The 24,613-nt window shown below is 26.7% G+C and overlaps 1 protein-coding gene across 11 annotated transcripts in view; it reads right to left on the reverse strand.

Annotated features, from left to right (window-relative positions):
* Positions 1 to 24,613, reverse strand: part of LOC130669160 (histone deacetylase 4) — a 135,391-nt gene that overhangs the window by 18,665 nt on the left and 92,113 nt on the right. For 5 of the 11 annotated variants that reach the window (XM_057471909.1, XM_057471915.1, XM_057471912.1 and 2 more), the window contains exons 3-5: positions 13,502 to 13,561; positions 10,678 to 10,832; positions 3,553 to 3,657 (exon numbers count right to left, since the gene is read on the reverse strand). In XM_057471909.1, coding sequence (XP_057327892.1) covers positions 3,553 to 3,657; positions 10,678 to 10,832; positions 13,502 to 13,561 — 320 coding nt within the window. Of the gene's footprint in view, positions 1 to 3,552; positions 3,658 to 10,677; positions 10,833 to 13,501; positions 13,562 to 24,613 lie in introns of those variants that run through there. The other 6 variants (XM_057471910.1, XM_057471907.1, XM_057471908.1 and 3 more) reach the window with 5 other exon arrangements.

Below are 24,613 nucleotides of genomic sequence, written 5' to 3' on the forward strand. Positions count from 1 at the left end.
AAATTTTATTCCATTCTGATATATGTAGTAAAGTTTACTAAACTGAATAGTAAAATCTTACTGTGTTGGATAATAAATTTCATTTGAATAATATATATATGGGGTGAAACTTTTTAGAATTTTTAAAAAACTACAGTAAACTATTGGCGAAAAAAATAAAAATTTCTACAGAGTAAATTAGAGGAGCCTCAATATTTGGAAAATTTTGCTACAACTCTATTTATAAATCAATGAGACCCGTGATTTACCATAAGGCTCAATTTTAAATGTATGAGAATCCAAATTTTACTGACACTCTGTATCTTCATTAATTGAATCGGATCTTCTTTTTATTATTATCTAAAAAATCTCAAATTTCATTAAATTCTAAACATTTGAATTTGAATTTTTAAACCAACAACGTACTACCTTTTAAGCTGTTTTATATTTTAATCTTACATTAATTTTTTTAAAAAAACATGTTCTATTTAATTGAAACTTTTTTTTTTTCTTCAGAGTAAATACGAAATTTTAATATCCGATTCCTAAAGAAATAGAAGTTTAAATATTTAAACCGAGATTAAAAAAATGTCTCCAACTTTTATTTTCATACATGAATATATTAAAAAAAATATAAATTATGTTCAATAAAATCAACATAAAAAAGTAGTGTAAGTACTCGAGATATTCACTGCAGAGAATAATGCATATATGAAAAAGCACATCGACACTCATGATAATATTATAGTCTAAGATCGATAAATCCGTTTGCACGTGCTACACGCGACTCGTGATTCAATAATATAAGAGACGTACCAATTTTTTTTTTTATATATAAACTATAAGCTAACTATATAATAGAAATATTGATCGAAAAAAAATTTCCTTATTAAATATATTCTGATAAAAATGTTTTTGTTTTGAATAATAACATGTATATTTTAAAAATTCGATTACTACAGTCAATATTGAGTAAAAATATTTTAATTTCCATTTATATATAAAAATATAAATTTTAATCATTAAAAATAACACGTGTCTAAAAAAAATAATCTACACCTGTACAATTAAACATTTTGTATGGATATTAAAATAATAACATAAAATATTATTTATTTTCATGTTATTTAAGTTAATAAATTCAATTTGACACATATGTTATTTAATTATCGTATATAATATTTATTTATATGTTAATTTATCATTATTATTATTATTTTTTAAGTATATTTATAAATTATAATCGAGTAATATTAAACAGATAAATTTATTTTTAAAATTCAAATTTTAATAATTTATGCACAGAAAATAAAAATTCCCGACTGAAGGTGAATATTCTTAATTCAAGAAAATTTTTTTGAAAATATTAATTTTCTCGGATTAAGAAGAAATCTCCTCTGCCCAAGGTAAATTTTATTGGCTTAAGAAAACTGTGACTTGGTTTCCAGAAACGTTTGTTTTCCAAAAAAATTTTCTTGACTCAAGATAACTTTTTTTTCTGTGTAATTATTATTAATTTTTGGTACCAAAAAAAAAATGTATGTCTAGATTTATCATCGAATTATTAATATTTAAATATCGTGTAAGCTAAATATAATTGTTTGATAAAAGTATTTAGGTCAACGTGAAAAATAGAGGCGAGCATTACATAAAATTTTTAAGGGTTTCACGATAACGCAAAAAAAAAAAAATAATAATTATTATTATTTTTAAAGGTGACTCGACTCAACTGTCAGACTTTTTAATTTTTGTGTTATGAGTGAGCAGTACTAACCGAATTTTCGAATTTTACTTTTCTAATTACGTTTTGAATAATTACGTCACTCGAATGATGTATACCTTCCGAAAAAGTTTGTCCTACCAATTTTTTTCGGAAGCCATAAAAATTTCTATAATAACAATTGATTAATAAATTAAAAGAAAAGTAAAATTCGAAAATTCGTTTAGTACGGCCCAGCCTTAAAGGAATAACGGATATACTGATCTGCTTAATTGACAAATTATTATAAATGCGCACTGTAATACCATACATTAATTGAATAGATTCTAATTATCAAAGATGTTACTTTTATAAATACGGTTTCGCCCCGAATATACTTACTAAGCTCATGAGTAAAGTTGATGCAAGTATATTCTGCTTTAGACTGTTTAAATGATGTTAAAAAAATTGATTGTGAATTCTTCAGATGATGATAGTACAGCAAGTATTTCAAGTTTGCTATCATAATTTTGAAGAATTTTTTCTTAAATTTATAAGGCCTCGTATAATTATTTCTCAAGATGCCTCTATTTAACGATCAGACTCTTTAATTGTTGCGTTGAGGCGAAAGCATATTTATAATATTAACATCTTTGATAATTATAATCTATTCAATTAATGTATGGTATTACAGTGCACATTTAAAATGATGCATTTTAGCACTATTAATCCACATATAATAACTCATACGCAGTTTAGATTCTAAAAATTAATTTGTCAATTAAGCAGATCAGTAAAGCCATTATTCTTTTAACACAAATAATAATAATAATAATAATAATAATTATTATTATTATTAATGTTAAAAGTTTTGAAAATTAATAAATTGTTACCATTATTAATGATAATGAACATTAAATAAATATAATTACTACGAACTAAAATATATATAAAAAAATAAGAGACTATTTTTCTAAAGTTGGTTAAAAAAATAAAACATCAATGTCCGTAAATGTAATTTTATCAACTTCCTGTTTGATTGACGTATATATATATATATATATATATACGTGTCATGAATTAATTGACAACAAAGGTCCTTATTCGATTAACCAATAACCCTGACCTAATCAAATATTCAAACATACATTTAAATATTGAAATAAATAATTATTGTACTGCATTTTTAGTTAAGTAAATATTAAAATAAGTAGAAAAATGTTTTTTGATAAAATAAATAATAATTTTTTTTCTAGATTGTATGGATCATCAGTGATAGATAAAATAATAATAATGATAATAAAAGTAGTCAACATGTCTAGTAGAGTTAATGTAACGGTATTAGTGTTTTATAAATAGAAATATAAACGAGAAAGGTCGTACAGGATAAACATGAGTATGTATCTATTGGTAATCACGGATAGTATTTTTTTTTTTTTGTTATTTTATTACCATCTCTTTTTCTCATATGTCTTTTACTACCGTAATCGGTGACTTACGGAATATTCCAATGAACTTTCGACGCACGAGCTAAAATGTAATGTAATATAGTATAAGATACAATAATTATTCTTTATTGTTCTATTAATAGACGAGAAATAAATAAAAAAATTAAGGTCAATAATAATTATAGATTTCAATCTACATCTATGACTCATTTTATAATATTTATCTATTTCTTTCCCTATTTTCTCTGTTAGCGATATGTTTATTCCTGATTAATTTTTTAAAATCTGCCGTGTGCGATTATATAATTTGATCAAAATATCGCATCGATGAAATTACGACCGATTTGATTAAAATTTTTTTTTTTTTCAATAAAAAAATAAATAGTGTTGGGTAAAATATAAAAGTAATACAAACGAAACTAATACCTTCAATTGATGTAATTGATGTTCATGTACCTCAGCAAGATGTCGCTCTTGTGCTTGGTATTGCTGCCGCAGTATTTGCTGCTGGAGCTGATGATGCTGCTGTAGCTGGAACCAAACCCAGATACCTCAAGGGTAATGTTCTACCTTCACCTTCTACTTTTTTTCCATTAAAGCTTTTCATTTACATATTTATCGTTCCCAATCATATTTATATACATTTTTCCCCTTTTTTATCTACTCTAATCACTATCGATGTCAATTTATTGGTACGTGAATATTTTAAAGATTAATTTATTTTTTCGTCACTGTATTTATTTATACTTTTTATATAAATAGTGTCTTAGTTAAGATATAAATCCTTAGTCTCAATTATATATTTCTAGAGGAAGTGTGTGGGCAATGAGACGAGACGAGTGACCAAACTGTTGCTACAATTGAACACGTCCGCAGTGTAATGAGTAAAATTTATCTTGCTTTTTTTTCCATTTATCTATTTGTGGGCATGGTTTTTACCGGTATAGGGCAGCTACTTAATACCCTACTATATAAATATATATATATATATATATATATATATATATATATATATATATATATATATATATATATATATATATATATATATATATATGTATATAAATTTACTGAGTTCACTCGTAAAAAAATGCTGAAGTTAAATTTACCACACTAAACTAGTAATAATTGAACTACACTTTGTGGTCATCGTATTGACAAATGGAGTAGCATAAATGACACTGTATAAGATTAATCTCTACTATAGTAGTTCTATTTACTATTCGCCCGGAATAAAAATTTTTAGGCTCAGTAACTACTCAATGTAATATGGGAAACTCAACCTGCGGTTTCTGAAACTACACAACTTTATAAGAATTTTTTGGTATTACCATTTTTTAAGTACGCAATATCACTTAATTTGTACAATCTACTCCAATCCCACACGGAAAAGGTATCAACTGGTAGAGCACTCGGCGCGTTACCGAATTGGTCTGGGTTCGATTCCCAGTTCGGGCTATCTATATTTTTCTCAATTTATCTATAAATTGTCTTATTGAGAGGTTTGCATGTTTAGGTTTCCACTATATTTAAATGGAATATATCCGTATATATTCGGGCAAATCTGAATATATGCCGCATAAAAAAAAATTTTTTAAACTTTTTAAATACCATGGAAAATAATGAAGATCAATTAATATATATTTAATAAATAAATTAAGTGTAAAAAATTCTAAACTATCATGTAGAGTAGTAAGAACCACAGCTGTCATTTACCAAGGAGTTGTTTTAACCAACGACAGTAGAAGATGTTACTACAGTTTGTGTACCACAATAGGTTAGTAATCATTACTGAATATGTAGTGATCATATTTATTAATAGTCAGTGTAGTATATGTATCCCCAATTGTGGTGAATTCAAATACACTTTTTTTTACGTGCATTTTTATTTATTATTGTTATTAATAAATACACTTTAAAAAATCAGGAGTGAATTTGGAGTAATTACGGATTTCATTTCAATTCGAATTCACTCCGCCACTCCGTCACTGGAATTCCGGAGTTTTAGAAAAAATCACTTCGCACACGAAGTAAATATAGGGAGTTTGTTTTTTCAGAGGAGTGATTTCGAAGTGAACTAGATTTCATTTAAATCCGCATTCACGTCGATTTGTAGTTTTAATATTAAAATAAACTCTTGTTAGAAGTGAATTTTTCTCTAAGAGAATTAACTAAATAAACAGTCACCCGCTCCACATTCACTACGGATTTAATCCGCGTTCATTCCGCCAATTTTTTTACAGTGTAACAATAAATTTATTACAATTAATTATTATAAAATACAAAAGATTATTATTTTTATTTGTGATACTATGAAGTATTAATTTTTAACTTCCCGCTAAGAAAATTGATGATTTTCAAAAAATTCGGGAAGTTATTGTTTTCACCCCGATTTTCGAAAATCGAGTTTTCATCAGATATCGACGTTTTGAGGTCCTAGGAAGCTATTCTAACTATTTTCAGAATGATGTCCGAGTGTCTGTATGTGTGTGTGCACGTGCGTGTGTTTGTGTGTATGTGTGTGAACGGTCTATAACTTTTTAAGTAATAAATCGATTTGGATGGTTGAGGCAGCAATCGAAAGAGCTTGTTGGCCATCAACTTTCCTGAAAATTTTAGATCATTTGATCAAGTAGACTCGAAAATATTTGCGAATTACGAAAAAAAAAAAAAAATCTTATTTTTTTAGTTTTTTATTGATTTCTCAGAAACGAGGTGAACGATCGACTTCAAAATCTAATCAGCTCTAGAACTTAATAAAACGCGTCGATCACCGTCTTAACCATCTCTATCGGCTAATTCGTTGGAGAGATATCGTTGAAGAAATAAATGGTAAAAAACGTTGTTTTTCGAAAACAATGACACACAAAAGTATTTTCGAGCTCGAAGAGCTCGAAAATGTAGTCACGACAAAGTTTTCGAGATCAAGGAGCTCGAAAACAGCGGGAAGTTTTGGGGCTGGCCCACAGGGTCAACCGATAGACAGATTTTTTTTTTCAAATTTAATCTTGAAAAAATGAGTTGAGGATTATTTATAAATTTTAAAAACGTCTTTAATAATTATAATTATTAAGAACATGTTTATGTTTACAATTACATAATATAATTTTTTACAACATAAAAACCGGTTTTTGAGATATTATTTAAATATCTTTACGCAATGAAAAAAAAAAAAAAAATGATTAATATCTTGTTGTGATCGTTATTATGGAAAAAAAAAAGTTAAAAACAAAATAACATTTAATTATTTGCCACTGTAATATTTTAAATAGGCATTAAATTATCAACTTTTGTATTCATTACGTGATGGTTTTGTTGAATACAAAGTATAAAAAGAAAATTAATAGATATCCGGTTAGTTTTTCCGCTTATGACGGCATGATTAATAGGTATGGCATTTGAACTACCATTAGATTTATATTAATTATATTTTAATAAGCAAGAGATGTTTATCTAATTTTTACATTTGTTTTTAAAATAACATCTAAATTGTTTAATAATTTAATTGTCTGTAATTGGAGTTGTTTTTTATTTATTGGAAAGAAAATTAAATGAAATTTAATATTTATTAAAGCATTTGAAATAAAATATAACATCGTCTAGTTTAAAAGCAGAGCTTAAAATCAATGCAATTTAATCCATCGTCCTTGAACTTGGCCATGAAACTTCAGATCCACGTGTTCGGATCGAAACTCACTTGAAATTGCAGTTGAATTCCAGTAACAAAGTTAAATAGCGTGCACGAAATGCAATCTGGGACGAGCAAATATAATACACGAGTTTTCAACTAGATTACTAGTACTAAACTTTATTATTTCCTACATGATATCGTATTAATTCAAAATTTTCATCATAATTTGATTTTGTTATGATGCACACTGTAAAAAAATTTCACAGTGAATATGGAGCGGATGATGTTTTATTTATTTGATCCCCTCTAAATAAAAATTTACTCGGAAAATAAATTTATTTTAACATTATAATTCCCGGTCAGAGAGTAAGTGCTTTTATCTAAACTCTGGAACTGCGAGCGAGAAATAAGCGAATTTAGATTTTAATGAAATATCTGTATTCACTTCGAACTCACTCCCGATTTTTTACAGTGTATACTTTATTCGGTCTATAATAAATTACTTTTCTAAAAGAAATTTAATATAATTCACGTGTTAATAAATAATTTTTAGTATTACTTTTATTGCTCTAGTTATTTAATTAACAGAGGAATTTTTTTTTATACATATAATTAATATTTTTCTCTCAACACGAATAAGTGAAATAAGTGAATATTCACTAATTCTGAGTGCCAACCGAACCACTTTTTGAAATTAGTGGTTCGGTTTGCATTTGGAATCAGTGAATATTCACTTATTTTCACTAATTCATGTTTAGAGAGTGAGAATTTAGCAATTATTGTGTTTTTCATTATCTTCTTAAATTTTGAAAATTCAATTTTCAAATTATGTAATTGGTATAATGACGATTGCAATGTCCAAGGAATAATTCAAAGTTATAATTTTTTTTAATTTTATGCTGTTGTCTAGGTTTTCAATAAAATATTTATAGACCTATAAATTAAATTAATCCGATAAATTTCGATTATTGGATGGTCTGTAAATTAATCAAACCTCAGATACTAATTACATAAATAGATTAGAAGACACTAAAAGTATTAATGTATTATTTTTTAAGAAAGTTCAATTGCTACCCATGAAAATGTTAAAAGAAAATTATTAGTTTGAGTGAACAAAAAATTAACATTTAAAAATTACCGTCTATTTTGTAAATTTTTCGCTAAGAAAATCGACGATTTTCGAAAAATTCCGAAAGCTATTGTTTCCACCCCAATTTTCAAAAATCGAGTTTTCATCAGAGGTCGACGTTTAAAGGTCCTATGATGATATTCTGTCATTTTCAGAGAGACGATTATGTGTGCGCACGTGTGTGTGTGTGTGTAATCTTTTTTTGTCCGACGATATTTTTGGAAAGAATCAACTGATTTGAACGTTCTTGGCGGCAATCGAAATGGCTCACCAAGGCTTAAAGCTAATTCGATTTTGGAGTCGATCGGTCGACTAATTTACAAGTTATACAAAAAATCGAAATAAAAAAAAATTTTTTTAGAGTTTTTATTCTCAAATCTAAGTCTCAATAAGCGCTTTCGAAAGCACAAACAAATCGGTTAATCTGTTCCGAAAATATTGTCGTACAAAAATTACTTTTTTTCAGCGAAATGAACATATTTCCGGCCCAGCTGTTTTTTGAGCTCGAAAGTTTACCAATAATAAAGTTTTCAAGCTCTCTGAGCTTGAAAACGGCGGAAAGTTTGAGGTTGACCCATAGGGTCAATCGATATTCAGATTTTTTTATTTGTGTATAATTTTATTAATATATAAATTCTATAGAGACATATGAGAAATAAAGATATCAACTTTGGATGAATTGTAAACATGTAGTGATTAGACGACATTAGAAAAAGAGAATTATTATGATGAAAATACTTAATAAAATAAAAAACAAAGTTTATCGTATCTTTAAAAAATAAATAAATAATATTTTTATAAAATTTAAAATTCAAGTCCAGTAAAATAAAGTTGACTGTTCGACAATATCGTCTGCACGCGCACTAAAGTGATATTTACGTTTTACGCTATTATTTATAATAGGTCAATTTTTTTTTTTTTTTTTTTTAGGAATATTTATGTATGGTGATAAGATTATCTCTGTAAAATAAATAAATATTTAAGATAAATAATTTATATATGTCGGGAATTAATATTACGATAAAAATACCATGTTGTTAGTTTTAATCCAACTGTAATAGTGGGTGTCAAATTAATTTGTAAATTTAATTATTTTTTTTTTTTTTTTAATTACAGTCAATCTAAGTAACTTTAGCCTGTAAGAATAATATATATTGCACGCTCCAGAAATAAATATTTAAACATTACTTAAATAAATTTTTTAATCCACGTAACGGACGGTTTCGAATCCAATAAATCAAAAAATGAACTATAATAACTTCAGAATAAAGTAACTAATGGCAAAAGGATAAGTAATAAGTACGATTTCTGTACGAACTAATTTAAAAATTGTAAAAATTATTGTTTTAAATGTAAAAATATACAAAACGGGCTCCTGAGCGTTTCATTACTCGTTCAACTTGAATCTAACGAAGTATGTTCAGAAACAATCATGTCTAAATTCAATATCTGACAAGAAAAAATTTTATATGACCAGATCTAGATGTATATCGATAGATTTAAGTTTTCTCATGGGACCTGTCCAGATACCAAATTTAATGGTAAAAAAAACTAAAATGTATTTTTAAGGAGAGGTCCGAATTATCCTGTTTTGTAAAAATTACTAATTTAAAATACAAAGAAAAATTTTGATTTGCAATAAAAATAATTTTCGTTAATACTAAATTTTTTAAAGATATGTAATTTCAATTAATTCATGTCCTGTAACTGGGCCTTTAAAGGAACAATGGCAAACTATTTTTTCGGAGTTCCGAAGTAAAGTTTAAAAAAACAAAATAACTCCACGTACGAAGTAAACAGGGAGGTTTATTTTCAATGAAGTGATTTGGATTTTATTTCAATCCGTGTCTACTCCGATCCGGGGTTCTAATATTTAACAAACTACTCTTTGAAGTGAATTCCATTCCGAGAGGATTAAATAAATAAAAAATCAACTGCTCCAAATTCGCTCCGTATTTTACCCGCGTTTATTCCGCAAATTTGATGCAATGTAAAACCATCAAATAAATTATATTTAGCATTTTCTGAAAAACTGTGATAATCTTATATTTATAAAAATTTTCCTATTACACCTACATGTGTTCAATTGAGACCAGAAAAAATACTCAAAAATATTCTTTATCATTTTAAAAACATACTTTTTTCAATCAGATATTCTGTAAGTTTTAAAAAAGGGGTACCGTCAAAATTGTTGCAAATTATGTTCCTGAAGATCGAAACGTTTTTCTCGCAAAGGAAAAAAAGATTGGAAAGTAAAAAATCCACAAGATGACTGGATTTCTGAAACTGATTTCAGTTTCCCATATAGATGTTGGCATGTCCGCCGAAAATCTTAGGCCACCCCCAACCTCCGAAGCTACCCCTTAAGTTGGCTTTAAGTTGCCCTTAAGCAGTCGAATCACATAAATTTTTTTTCATTTTCGTTACGCGAAAAACGTTCCGATCTTCAGGTACATAGAAAATTATTTTTGATTCAACATTTTATTTATCAGATTTAAATAAAATCAATCATAAATTATAATTGATTTTATCGACAATAATAATCAGGATTTAAAAATATGTAAAAAAAAAAAAACATTTTAATTTAAATATTAAATATGATTAATTACAAATTTATGAGTATCGTAAATAATTATATTATTAATGTAAATATTGTTTTAACAGCTTTAATTAGATGATTTAATGTTAAAAAAATCAATGAAAATTGATAAAAATATTTAAATTAAAATGATTTATTAATAAGAATAAAAATATGGTATATAGATATGTATCATAAATGTCTTTACATTACCTCGAGTATTTTTTGCTGGAGCGCGTGATTATGCAAATTCTGTGGGTCGGCGGTGGAGACATGATAAGCACCGGAAGTGAGGGTTGCCGTAGCGCCCCCAGCGGCCAGGTCACGTGGTCGCGACATCGGCGAGCCCGGCGTGTCCCTCGCCATGTCTACACATACGATACACATGTCCGGTAAACCTGGTGCTATGTACACAGGTGAGGCACGCACAGTTTTAGAATTATACGGACTAAATGCACTTCCATGATCGACTGACACCTTCATATTTTTATTATTATTTTTTTTTTCTACTTTGTTTTACTCAATTATCAATTATCAAACATTAAACTTATTTTCTTATTGAAAATATATCACATTTATTTCAACTTATCACAATAATATTTTTTTTTATTACTTTTATTATCTCGTTTTTTAAATTATTTTTGATGATGATATAATAAAAATATATGTATAGAATGTGTAATAAATTTTATTACTTAAAAAAAAAAAAAAAAAAAAAAAAAAAAAACCGTACTAATGAAACAATGATAGTTAAATATATCCAAGTGTTACATTAACTGGCGATAAAATATTTTTTTATTTTCGGCCTGTCATTATTTATAATTTATTTTTTTAAATTTTATTATGATAACAGAAAATACGTTTTATTTATAAAAACAAAAAAAAATATTGAACCTTTGTGTGTCACATTGTTATAAAAATAAATATTGATAATTAACTGATATCGATCACAAAAAATCCATATCTCGTTATCACTTAAAATTCAGTCTGTTGTTAAATAATTAAATTAAAATGTCTGAATGTATGACAGGAAATAAATTATTAAATAACTTTTAAATAAAAATTTTAATGTGTCCCAGACACTGTTAGAAAATATTTAAATGTTTATTAATGTCATTTAATTTCACTTCACTTAATAATTATTGATATTATATTAAGATCAATAATAAAATAATAAATTAATCTATTAATTTAACATTGTATTTGTTTTAGTAAACAATAAACGAAGACTTTAATCTAAAAAAAATAATTAATTTACTTAGCATAAAATTATCTTTATTCTCTTTACTCTTTGTATTTATGTAGATATGTTTAACGAAGTAATATATAAATTTAGATCACTTTCAAAGTGGTTATGAGAGTAAGAGAAGAAACAAAGAGACAAAATAATTTAATGATGTAGAAAACAAAAATATTTTTAAAAACTACGTAATGTTTAGTTCTTTTTATGAAGACCACAACGAAGATAATTCTTCTCTCGACAACTCAAGTCATGGTTTTGAATCTTCAATCATATATATCACATATATATATATATATATAAATAAGTGTATATATGCTTATTTTATGTAAGTGTAGGTGGTTGTGTTTGTTGATATTCAAGAGAAGAAGAAGAAGAAGAAGAAGAAGAAAAAGAGTGGGAGAGAAGGAAATTAAATAGATTGTGACAAGAGAATAAAGTACATTACATACAAAGCAAATTATAAAGAGTAAAGCCTCGTTGCGATAACATTAGTTTACTATTATATTTTTATTGTATATATAATCGACAATTGTATTATATATTGACAGTATGTTAGTGATCAACTAGGCCAATTGCTTGTAATTTTTAACAATTTTAAACTCCAATGATTAAAAGATCCCCTATGATTAATATTTAAATTACTATTGTGCTTCACTACACCATTTATTAATTAAATATCGCGATTTGTGATAAAATTATATTATTAGTGAACATACATAAAATATTTCCTACTGTCTTTTGTGATGTAATTGTTTATTATTTTTAAAATAAATTTTTTATGATGTGCATGTAGTTATGAGTCTTTATTTCTAAGAAACAGCGAATTTAATGCTTACGAATCAACTGTCGAGTTGTGACTGACTGATTCTACGGCGCAACTGATAATTCTTTGTAAATAATTCTTAGAAGTTAAGCGTGAGGCGATAGTGGGGAGTTGTCAAGTCAGAGTAGGGGAGATAACGAATTTTTAATTTTAAATAATTACTGTGATAATAATAATAATAATATTTATGTAAACGAATAGAGAAAAATAATGGAAATAGTGATACATTTTTTATAATTTTATTTCAAAATAAATTCATATGATTATTTTTTTAGATAAAACTTTTTTGGCTTTTTATACATTTATAGTCTTCGTTTATTGGCTTATAACTGGATTTTATGTGTTCGATGATCAAATTACGAGTTTTGTTAACTGAAGATAATTAACGATAGTTTTTTGTGGTTATGAAATAAAACTGATAAAATTTATTAATAGCGACGGAATAGATTAAAAGCCTCGTTTTTATTTGTTTGTTTTTTAACTTTTTTCCGTAATTTAAAAGTTTTCCGTAACCAAATAAATAAAATAATGAAAAAATTATAATTATTTTTGATCGTGAGTATATTTTATTACGTTAAAATAAAAAATATATGATTTATGTTTTGTAATATATAATTAATACAAAAATAAAAATTAATTTAACAATCAGTTGAGTGAAAAAAATACTTAAATATATTTTTATATTGAAGTTCAATAAACTATAAGTAATTTTTATGTTCATAAAAACTTATCAAAAGATATATATATATATACATTTTGTATCTGATGTAATTCAACATAGTGACAAACTATTTAATATTTTTTATTGCGTTCAAATATTTTTAGACTCCTATAAAAATAATAACATTTTATTTTTTTCTATTTTCCAGTTAACTTTTTCCTAAAAACCGATTGTGCCTCAGATAATTTAAAAAATATACATTTATATATGTATACATATTTAATTGTAATAAAATTTTAAATCTACTCACCCTTTTGGGGCAGGTGCGTAAAGGCAGACGTGATTTCGACGTTTCTATAGCTCACGTCTTCTGGAACAAATTGTAAAAAAAATTACCCTTCGATTATTTATTGAATATATTTATTTTTTTGGCATTATAATCATACACAATATAAAAGTCATGAACTTGGGGATTTTTCATGTGACGTAGTTGTTGTTATAAAAAATCAAGTTTGACTCATCACGAATTAATTTCGACGTTGATGACTTGTTAAATAAAATCTATATATACATATACCTATAAATTTTATTTATTTTGCTGGCGTCATCTCATTGAAATCTTAATAAAAAATTTATATTCTATAAAATTTTAATTCATAAGAAAAGTTTTTTTGTTAAAATAAATAACAATATCATTATTTTTTAAATTTAAAATAAATTTATTGTTATTTTGATTGTTAATTCTAAAAAAAAAATTTTAACAAAGATATAAATAAAATAATAATCACCTATCAAATAAACAATAAAATTTTTTTTTCAGGTCATTAGTCTTATATTATTTTTTTTCTCTCGCATACAAGCATTTACGTCATAGATATGCGAAATAATAATTGATTTAATCAAAACATAAATTCCATTCTTTTATAACTAATAAAACAATATATAAGTATATATATGTAATTAAGTTGATAAAAAAATCGATAAAAAAATATAGTTATATCAAATAATCAACACGCATCTTGACATCTAAATCAAGCGTTAGCTAAATCCTATTTCCTAAATTAAGTACACAAATACAATAAAAATATCAGAAACGTTCTTTTATTTTTATACAACGAATAAAATATATATAGTTAAATTAAAATTTTTTTTTACTTGATCTGAATTTATAAGTGTTGAAAAAATTTATTGACTTATTTCGAATATAAAATGATTGTTAGAAAATAACAAAACAATTAAATTTTTCAAATAAATTACTAATAACTATACATATTATCAGTTATTTAATAGTAGAAAACCGGTCAGATTAATAATTCAAATCTAAAATACACATAAACGTAGATATATAAATATTTAAATACATATATTTATTTATATATATACACATACAAATGCTCATCTCTATTCTGCCGTATTTACAATGAGATAAACGAGCAAACTTGTGTGTCCACCTCTATATCTTTATATCATACTCTCTCATTGGTTTAAAGTCATCCGGGATCTATTTTAAGACCGAAGGTTGTTTGTAGTAGTATAAGATTTAAAAAAAGCATGTATCAGAATATTCATCATATGTCCTTGATATGACAATATATTTTCTTTTAATCATTACTATTATGTCAACCATCGATTACATTTTTATATCAAACACTTATTCTGTCATACATCACGTGCGTTACAAAAAAAAAAAATTTGAAAAAATTAAATCAATCGCATCTAATAATAATTATTGAAATATTAAATATTGCAAACAACTGAAACGAGTATTTTTAAACTCAAATTTGTTTAAAAAAATCAATTTTATGTATTTTACATAAAATATAATTTTCTGCCCTCCGGCCGGAAAGTGGCAACTTTCGGGCCGCTGCCCCAAACGAAGTTGCGACTTTCCGGCTTCGTCGAGCAGAAAAATAGTATACGCACCTTGGCCAGTAAAAAAGAAAGCCTCAGACCACATGTTTGTCAGCCTCGGCTTCGCCTCGGCCAACAATTACATGTGCTCTGAGACTTTTCTTATTTTACTGGCCTAGGTATGTAATATACTAATAATTACTCATCATCGAGTTAACGACCAATAATAAGTATCAATAAATAAATAAAGAAAAATAAAAGATTATAACAACATCCAAGAGGAAAAGTTATCTTTGCATGCTATACTGTAAAGTAGTAGCTGTGTTTATAGTGAGATATTAATTGTATATATATTTTTATAATGGAAAATGTATGACAAAATTTTATTGATAGTTAAGTCGTAGCCATACAGTCTGCGGTTTTTAGTTGAGATTTTTGATTCTTGAATACGGGATTTATGAATATGTTTAATTTAAAATTATTTAATCAACTTAAGAAAAAAAATGAGTTATCATGTGGTTTTTTTTAACTCACGAATTCTATAAATGAATATACATGTACAATATAGGGGTGGGGGGGGGGGGGGGGGCAAAAGGGGGTACCTAAGGAAATACTAAGTTTTCGAGGACTAAAATACGCTAAATCTTTTTGTTTTTATTGATATTCGAGATAAATAGACAAAATTTTTAGCTGCCATTAAAAAATAAAATTTTTATTTTTGGCGGGCAAAACGGGGTACCCTTAAAAAAAGTTGAAAAAAAAAATTTCTGAAAATTGATCAAATTTTATTATTTGAATCTTTTATATGTAATATACATGAAGAAAAATTACATTTCACATCATTGGTGGACACGAAGGCAAAAAATAAAATTTTTGTGGGGCAGAGAGGCCTCCCTCCAAAAAAAGATTTTTTTTTTTTTTTTTTTTTTAAATTGTTTTCATTATTAAGAATGTATTTCTTTCTCTTGACAACTATTTTTGGTTTTATAATACTCAATAAAAATTTTTTTAAGTGTAATAAATCGTTTCCCCGCGATAAGCTTAATTACTAATTGCTATTTAATAAAAAAAAAACAATTCTGTATTTCTTATTTGTCATTATTTTGAACCCAAAAAACGTGTTTTTTGATTTTTTAGATTGCAGATTATTTTGCATTATTTAAAATATATTATCAATAACAAAATAAAATATTATTTTCGAATATTTTTAGTGGCCAAATTTGCCCCAGCTATAACAAATCAGCCGAAAAATGGATTAATGTATTATATTTTATTTAATTTGACGATAAAAATATAAAAGAATCGTTTTTTCAAAATTTTCGGCTGGTCCATTTTGCCCCAGGTGTCATGCGTAGGGCTAAAAGTGCGCAAATATATCGGATTTATACTAATTAGACGAAAAAAAAAAATTTTTTTTTTTCATAAAATTTTGAGGGTACCCCGTTTTGCCCACCCTACCCCCTTTTGCCCCCCCCCTTCCCCTACGTACATATTAATCACCACAAAAAATTGCAATTTTACATTCTCAAGTTACTAATACGATTTATTAATAAATTAAAATTTTTTTCTAATTTTATTACACTTAATTCGATTTCTATCGAGCTGTGTTTATAAAGAAAATTTTTCCGGGCTTATAAATTATACAATTTATAGGGCATTCAATTTTGTTGATAAAAGATACCATTGAGTCAAGTTTATACGTTTTTTAGTAAGCCCGAGTCAAAAATAAAACTTGATTCAAGCTCACTTCACCTTATTTTCTTTTGAAGTTATCGATTTGCCAACGATTTTTCAACAAGATCTCAACTTTTTCGACTTAAATCAAATTTTCGTCAACTTTTAGAACTTTTTTAATCTTAGTTTCAACTTATTCGTCTTCGCTTTGAGCAGGACAGTCATTCACCCTACTTTTGACTTGCTGAACCAAGTCGAAAAACGTTATTTATTCTCCTTACTTTAGACTTACTCAACCAAGTCACAAGCAAGCAGTATTTTTTAGTAAATCACGATTTAAGTGAACTAAGTAAGCCAGTTAAGTCTAAACCAAGGCCAAAGCTCAATGTATTTCATATCTCCGTAAAAAAAATCGGGTTTGTCTTGTGAAAAAAAGCTCTAATTTCGACTTGGTAAACCAAGTCTAAATCAAGTTTTATTTTTGACCCGGAAATAGTTCAAAATTTAACACCATGAAAATTTTCATGAAATTATTAATCAGTGCTAGAGTTTTTGATGTACGAGAATTCGTGATTACGAAAAAGGCCTACGAAAAAAATTTGATAAATTCGTAATTTTAAAAGTTTCAAGAACTTTGAAACTTCATAACAATAAATCACATGTAATGTTATAAATTCTTCGATTAAAAATTGTCGAAATAGATTCAACATTTGTTACACTGGTGCAAATATATGAATTTCATGAAATAAAAATTTTTTGTACCCAGATAAAGTGCTTCAAAGGACTTTTTTTTCTTTACTAAAAAGTTTCAAACCATGAATATAAGAAATAAATTTTAATATAAAATGACAGTCTATATATGAGTATGACAAAAAATATGAATATTCTGTATACTCACAAAAGATTATCATTTGACATGTTATTGAAACTTATGATGGATGAGACCACCATATTTCGAAATTCATCCTTATCCATTTTATAAATCCCTTTCTTTATCATTGTTATCATTCAACAGACAAATAATTATCAATATACAAAATACATTCATAAATACCATTAATGAAAAATAAATGTGATAAAATACTAATGATTTTTAATAACTACAGGCAGAAGCGCATAAGATAAAAAAATAAATAAATAATTAAAATGTACAATGATTATGATTACTGATAAAAATAAAAAAATAAATGAGGATGAGTCTATTTATTTATAATTAAAAATAAATTGACCTTAATTAGTGTTACATTATTTAGATAAAAAAAAAAAGTGAAATTAATGAATATGAATAAATAATGAAATATTTAAATAAAATATAAAAAAATGATTATTTAAGTTTATTAAATCAGAAATATTGTCTTAACAGGATAGCTGGATAGAAAGAAAGGATAAGTCTTGACGAGACAAAAGAAAAATGAAAAAAAGGATGGGAAGATGAAATAAAGGAGGCCGCGTACCGCAGAATTGCTGAGGAACGCGACAGCGACGGCGGCGCCCACACGATGGAAGGAAATTGAGGGAGCAAGCGAGTAACCGAGTAGGTGAGTGAGTAGAGTGGAGGTCAGTGTACGGCGCATTCTTTCGAGTCAAGTCCAAGGCTACGAGATGAGAGGAGGATCCGGCTGCTTCAGTGCTTCAGTCTTCTTCGATGATACCTCTAATACTTAACAATTTTTTTTTTTTTTTTTTTTTTTTTAGTATGATTCCTCCACTTCACTCCCAAAAAGCACTTCTCCAACTTCCTATTATCTTAAAAGTTTCTTCGACCTCTTGTGAAGTGGAATTAAACTTTATCATTAATTAAAAAAAAATTTTTTTTAATTATTTTAAAAACAATTATAAAGATAATTGTTAAAATAGTATAACTGATGATTAATAAAACTTATCAAAAAATTTTTAGGTAAATATGTTTAAAAAAATATATTTTTTATTATTTTTGTTAATATTTTTAAGGTAAAAGACCCATTATCCGCTTACTTTTCATTGGAGTGAGATTAAGCCACTCAATATAAATTGCTAAATGAAATAAAAAGCTTTGTTTTTTTAGGGTTATTTTTAGGACGGTGTAAAAAATTTCCGGAGTGAACGCGGATTAAATCAGGAGTGAATAGGAAGTGGATGACTGTTCATTTATCTAATCTTCTCAGAGTAAAATTCACTTCTAAAGGGAGTTTATTTTAATATTAAAATTCTGAATCGGCGTAAATGCGGATTTAAATAAAATCCAGACCACTCCGAAATCACTCCGCTGACAAGGCAAACTTCCTTTTTACTCCTGAAGCGAAGTGATTTTTTATTAAACTCCGAAACCCCCGTTGACGGAGTGAATTCAGATTTAAATAAAACCCGTAATCACTCCGAATTCACTCCCGATTTTTTACAGGGTAGTTTTAAATACTAGAATAAAATTATAATTTGGAAACGCTATGGTGTAATAGTAAAGCCTGACCATAGTGGCCACCTGATGGAAATTGAAATAAACACCTGCAAAAATTACTGTGATCATAGTAAAATTTACAATGCTTTAAGTAATTTGGAACATAATAGTTATCATGTTATCAATTTTACACAGAAAACAGGATTTCTTGGCACAAGAAAAATTTTGCATTGTGAAATTAAAACAAAAATTTTTTTAGGACTAAAAATAATTTCTTAGCGTAAGTAATTTTTTTCAAACCCAAAAAATTTTTTCTTTGCTCAAGAAAAGTTTTTCTCACCCCAAGAAAATTTTCGGTTTCAAATCATAATCTTTATACTAATTTCTGCAGGTGGCCAACATATGGTCCGGCTTTACTATGACACCATAACATTTCAAACAAAAATAATATCTAGTATTGTTCGTGGTTAGCGCGAACAAAAGTACTGTCTAATTATTTATTAATATAATGTGGATTTAGTATCTATTCAATCAAACAAATTTTATACTCGCACATATCCACGAAACATTTTTAAAATAAAATACTTAGAAAGTTTTATTGATAATTAAGTGTAACATTAAATTTTGATGTAAAATTATTCGATCGTTTATTGGTTATTATTGTAACATGTGAAAATATTTCGAGTCATATACCGCAAGTCATAACTAGGAAATGTAAAGTAAAAATAAAATTAATAAAAGCTACAGCGGTTAGAAGATAACTAAAAAAAAAAAATTTAGTAAAGGGTGTATTGAAAGATAAAGTAAGAGAGAAAGAGATAGAGATGAATTGCAATGTAGAGGACCAAGATTTTCGTGGAACCCGTGGGTTTCGTCGATGATTGATATTACGGCATTCCTCGGGGCACGCAGACCTTTCAAGTCTTTTTTCTGTACTTCTTCGTGCCGAAGAAGAAGAAGAAGAAAAGAAGAAGATGATGAAAAAAAGAAGGAACAAGAAGTGGAGAAGACAGACAAGAATAAAAATATTTTTTATATCTGTTCTACATTACATATAACGTTCAATGTCGACCCGCGGGAACGCGTTACAACTTTTCTGGTGCGATAACTTTATCGTAAAGTGTCATTAATAAACTGTTGACTTTGATACAGAACTTGAGTATTAGTGTTAAATTTATTAAATTTAAATAAGATGTTTTTGAAATAAAAATAATATAATATATTAAATAATAATAAATATTGCGATACATTTATTTACGTTGATAAGACAAAAAATTGTGTATTTTTATTTTGGTTCTGATATCTATTGCTGCTGGTTTATATTGACAATAAATTCAAGTTATATATTTTTTATTTAAATTATTTATATTCACTATGTTATTGTAGATGTGGAATGTATGTAATTATTAAAAATATTTAATATATAAATTATTTTTTCGTTATTATCCTTTATCGCTAATTTAATTGCTATTGATAATAACGAATAACTATCAATATCAATTTATCTGAATAAAAAAAAAAATTTTAGACTAGAATAGAAAAAATAATACCTAAGTCATTAGTAGAAATAATAGCTTTTAATTTTTCAATTAAAGTATTATTTGGTTGAAATAATATTATTTAATTGTTCACACATACACACACACACATATATATATGCATTCATAAGGTCATATTTTCTTCTTATCTACATTTATTCCGAGCTCAAGAATATACAGAAGAATTAAAACATTGTTATTTATTTAATATAAAACTTTGTTATTATATTTTGAGTTATCTTTATTAAACGTCTATTTATAAAAAATTAATGTTTTTGTTCATCAAAAATAAACTCAAATAAATTTTAATTTTTAATTTCAGTGGTTATAAAAATTAATTCATATAAATATTTATTTTTAATTTAACGACGATTTATTTTTAATATATAAATAAATAAATATTAAGGTAAAGATAAACATAATACTCAGGGATATTGAATAAGTATTATAATATATATATATATAAAGAATAATTTCCAACGGAATTTGTACACGCAGCTAAGGAAAATAATAGGTTTGGTTTGGAAGAAGGCATTTGAAGCTGTCGTACAAAATGGCTTGACTTTCTTCTGAGAGGCGTAGCCATCGCCAGTAATTTCGAGACACTCTCGTTCTTGCGGCTTTTTTTCTATATACCTTTATTCTCGATTCCTTGCTTATCTACTGGTTGTTCTTCTTCTTCTTCTTTAGCTTCATCTTATTGCACACCTCAAACGTGAAGCGTTATGGGTGCGTTCTACACTTTTTTCAAAATTATTCACCAATTTTCTCAAATTTTATGTTTGAGTTGTCTAGAGTTTATCGAGTGAAATTGTTGATATAAATATATCATATAATAGTAAAAATGAATGTTCTAATGAATAATTCTGATATTATACTGACATTATTATGAAAACTGCGGCTATTTGTTCTCGTCGATTTTAATCCTAATCCGGTATCGCTATTTTCAGCACCCGTAAACGTTGAACATGGGTCATTAGCGGCCGCCGCTTATTCAACTATGTTATTCTGTAAGGAAAAATCTGAATAAATTCGTAGGTTTTCTTGGGACTTCTCTAACTATGCGATAGAGTTGTTGCCAGTCCCGCAATTCCCTTTTTCAATAACCATTTTCATCGAAATTCGGAGGCATGTAAGCCGTTTACAGTAGAATATTTGGACACAAATGACCTATGTTCAACCGATTAAGGTTAATAATATTAAATAATTGTATCAGGAACTTGGACCGTAAAAATTCAAGATGTTAAATTGTTCAAACGTTGCAACGTTTCGTTGATTTATTTTCAACTTCTTCAGGCAATCTACAAAATAAAACAAAAAACGTTGCAACATTTGAAAAATTAAGCATCTTCAATTTTTACGGCCCAAGTTCCCGATACAATTATTTAATATTATGAAAATCCTTAAGGGTTTATCTCATATTTTACTGCATTTATTATATGCTTAGTGAGATAATACTTAAATTTAAAAATTATTATAAGTTTTGAAGTTATGATGTTAATTTATAATGATTTTAGTTATCGTTTCTTTTTAATTTGATCAATTATCAGCCAATAAAAATGAATCAAGGTTAGAGTAATTTTTTTTTAAATTTGGTATTTATGATGATGTTATAATACTATTATTGCTGACGGAGAACAAAATATTTCGGGAGCACAAACACTATTTTATTAGTTGCAATTTAAAGGTCAATTTATTATAACGTGTGTGTAAAAAAAATTTAATTCAATTTTCAATTACAGTGTTAGCTATTGATTTGTACGTCTATATTTGTATGTATGATAACAGAATATACCAGAATTACTTTAAAATATAACATTTTTGATGAACACTATTTAATTTATTAAATATTATTGTGAAATCTATAAAAACTCAATAAATGTTGAAAAAATTTGATTTTCATGTGACTTTTGACAGTTAATAAAGCAGAAAATTTCCAATATATTGACTTGACAAACAAAATTAAATTTAAATTCATAAAATTTGTATTATTATATACAAAATTGAATTTACATATAAATTATATCAGCAGTATTATTGGTTTACTCAAATTAAAATTTTTATTTTCTCATTCATTCGCAGACACTCATTTTATATTGAATTCTTTATCCCTATATCATGCGCCCTTGTTCCTTATTCTTGTTTCTCTCTACTCGTGGTCTTTTGATTCGACCTCCAACTCAAGTTGCACGTGCTTGGCTTGCTTGTCGGTTACAATCGAGCGATAGCAAACATACCGCAAATTCAAGGGCAACTTAAGAATCGACCGAATACGAACGAGACTGTTTGCCGACAACTTGTGTTATATATTTATACACATATATATATAATTCATTTTACACAGCAACAATTTTGTGTATAATTGTGAAAAAAATTCAACACATTTAATTTAAATAATCGGTGGAAGAAAATCAATAATTTTATTTAAGTTATTCATATAATGTTTTCTTTCGTAAATATATATTAATACATCAATATATCAATAATATATAGTGTAGTATCTGCATATCTACATTCAATAAACGTTATTTTTAGATTCGACGTACTTGTCTCTGGATTTTGAGGTCACTAGGTTTTTTTATGTAAACAAATTATGTGTTAAGCTTGATAATATATAGTTTTAATTGAATCGGAGTTTTAAAAAAATATTCTTTTTTACCCTTATGAGATAAAGTTCAGTTTCTAGAATACAGTAGACTCGCGATTTTCATCCGGTCCTTGGGGATGTTTGGAAAAAAATCGAGAGAAGGTTAAAAAGCGTGGTAATTGGTAGTGGGGATACGTCTGTGTGAATGTTTCGTGTATTTGTGCAAGAATAAAGGATCTTTAAGAAACATAGTGTAATATTCTTATATCTAATATATTTTTAATTGCAAAGATTAGTCTGTTAAGATCATAATTTGTCAATTATTAATATTTTTTTGAATTTTTGAGTACATTGCTTACTATACACTAACATTTACGTACTGTCGGGTAAACCAGTATGGAAAGGGTTCTGCGGGCGGAGCTATAAGACAGTTATAGTTACCCACATGAAAATACCATATATGATAAATATATATGGAAAAATATATAATCAATGTGAGACCATATAAGTGGCCAAAAACGATATATGATTCTTCTATATAATATAGTAAGTTTTAATATAATTAATTATGTACGTAAGTTTCTGTGATATTTGGTGGCCAAAGCTTACGTTCAAGCTTTGGTTCAAGCTTTGGTTCATCACTGTTTCATTTTTTTTTCTACATGTGTAATTTTATCAGCATTCGAATCGCTACTACTGTCAACTAAATCTTATGAATCATCTTCAATAGCCAGCTCTGTATCTATATCTTCGTCGTTACATTCAAGAACCATGGAGTCTCGACTATTTAAAGGGTTATTAATAGGTTCAATCATATCATCAATAACGTAAGTTGTTATGTTTTTTAAAGCACAAGATGCATCTATGAAAGTAAAAGTTTTTAAATAAATTATTATTTATTTTAAAAACATTTTATATTAGTCATAGAAAATCTTTTAATGATAATATAGGTTATGTCAACTTACTTTCTTTACAATGATCTTCTTTGTAATGTTTTATTACTGAATCTAACCACACATCACTTTTTTGGCAAGTATTGCAGACGAAAAATTCATCTCCGTTTTTCATTATTAAAATTAATAATCAATAAATTATTAATTAAAAAAATATTAGTTAATAACTATTTTAATCAAATTATTTTCGCTTTAAAACACGGAAACGCAGAATAAGGATAAGCTGCTCAAATTTTTTCTTTATTCAAATTTTGCTCGCACTGCGCTCTATTCACCGAACGGCTTCGAGCGGAACTATCTAAACTAGCCACTCCGATTACAATTCCAAAGCATGATGGTTTTTAATAGTTTCTGTCCAAAAACATTGAATTTATTAAGCATAATCGTGAACAAAACGTAAAAAAACGATCCTCAGTGATTACTTTCAATTTCTGGATTTATCGGA

The sequence above is a fragment of the Microplitis mediator genome, chromosome 5 (assembly GCF_029852145.1).
Source record: "Microplitis mediator isolate UGA2020A chromosome 5, iyMicMedi2.1, whole genome shotgun sequence".
NCBI classification, from domain to species: domain Eukaryota; kingdom Metazoa; phylum Arthropoda; class Insecta; order Hymenoptera; family Braconidae; genus Microplitis; species Microplitis mediator.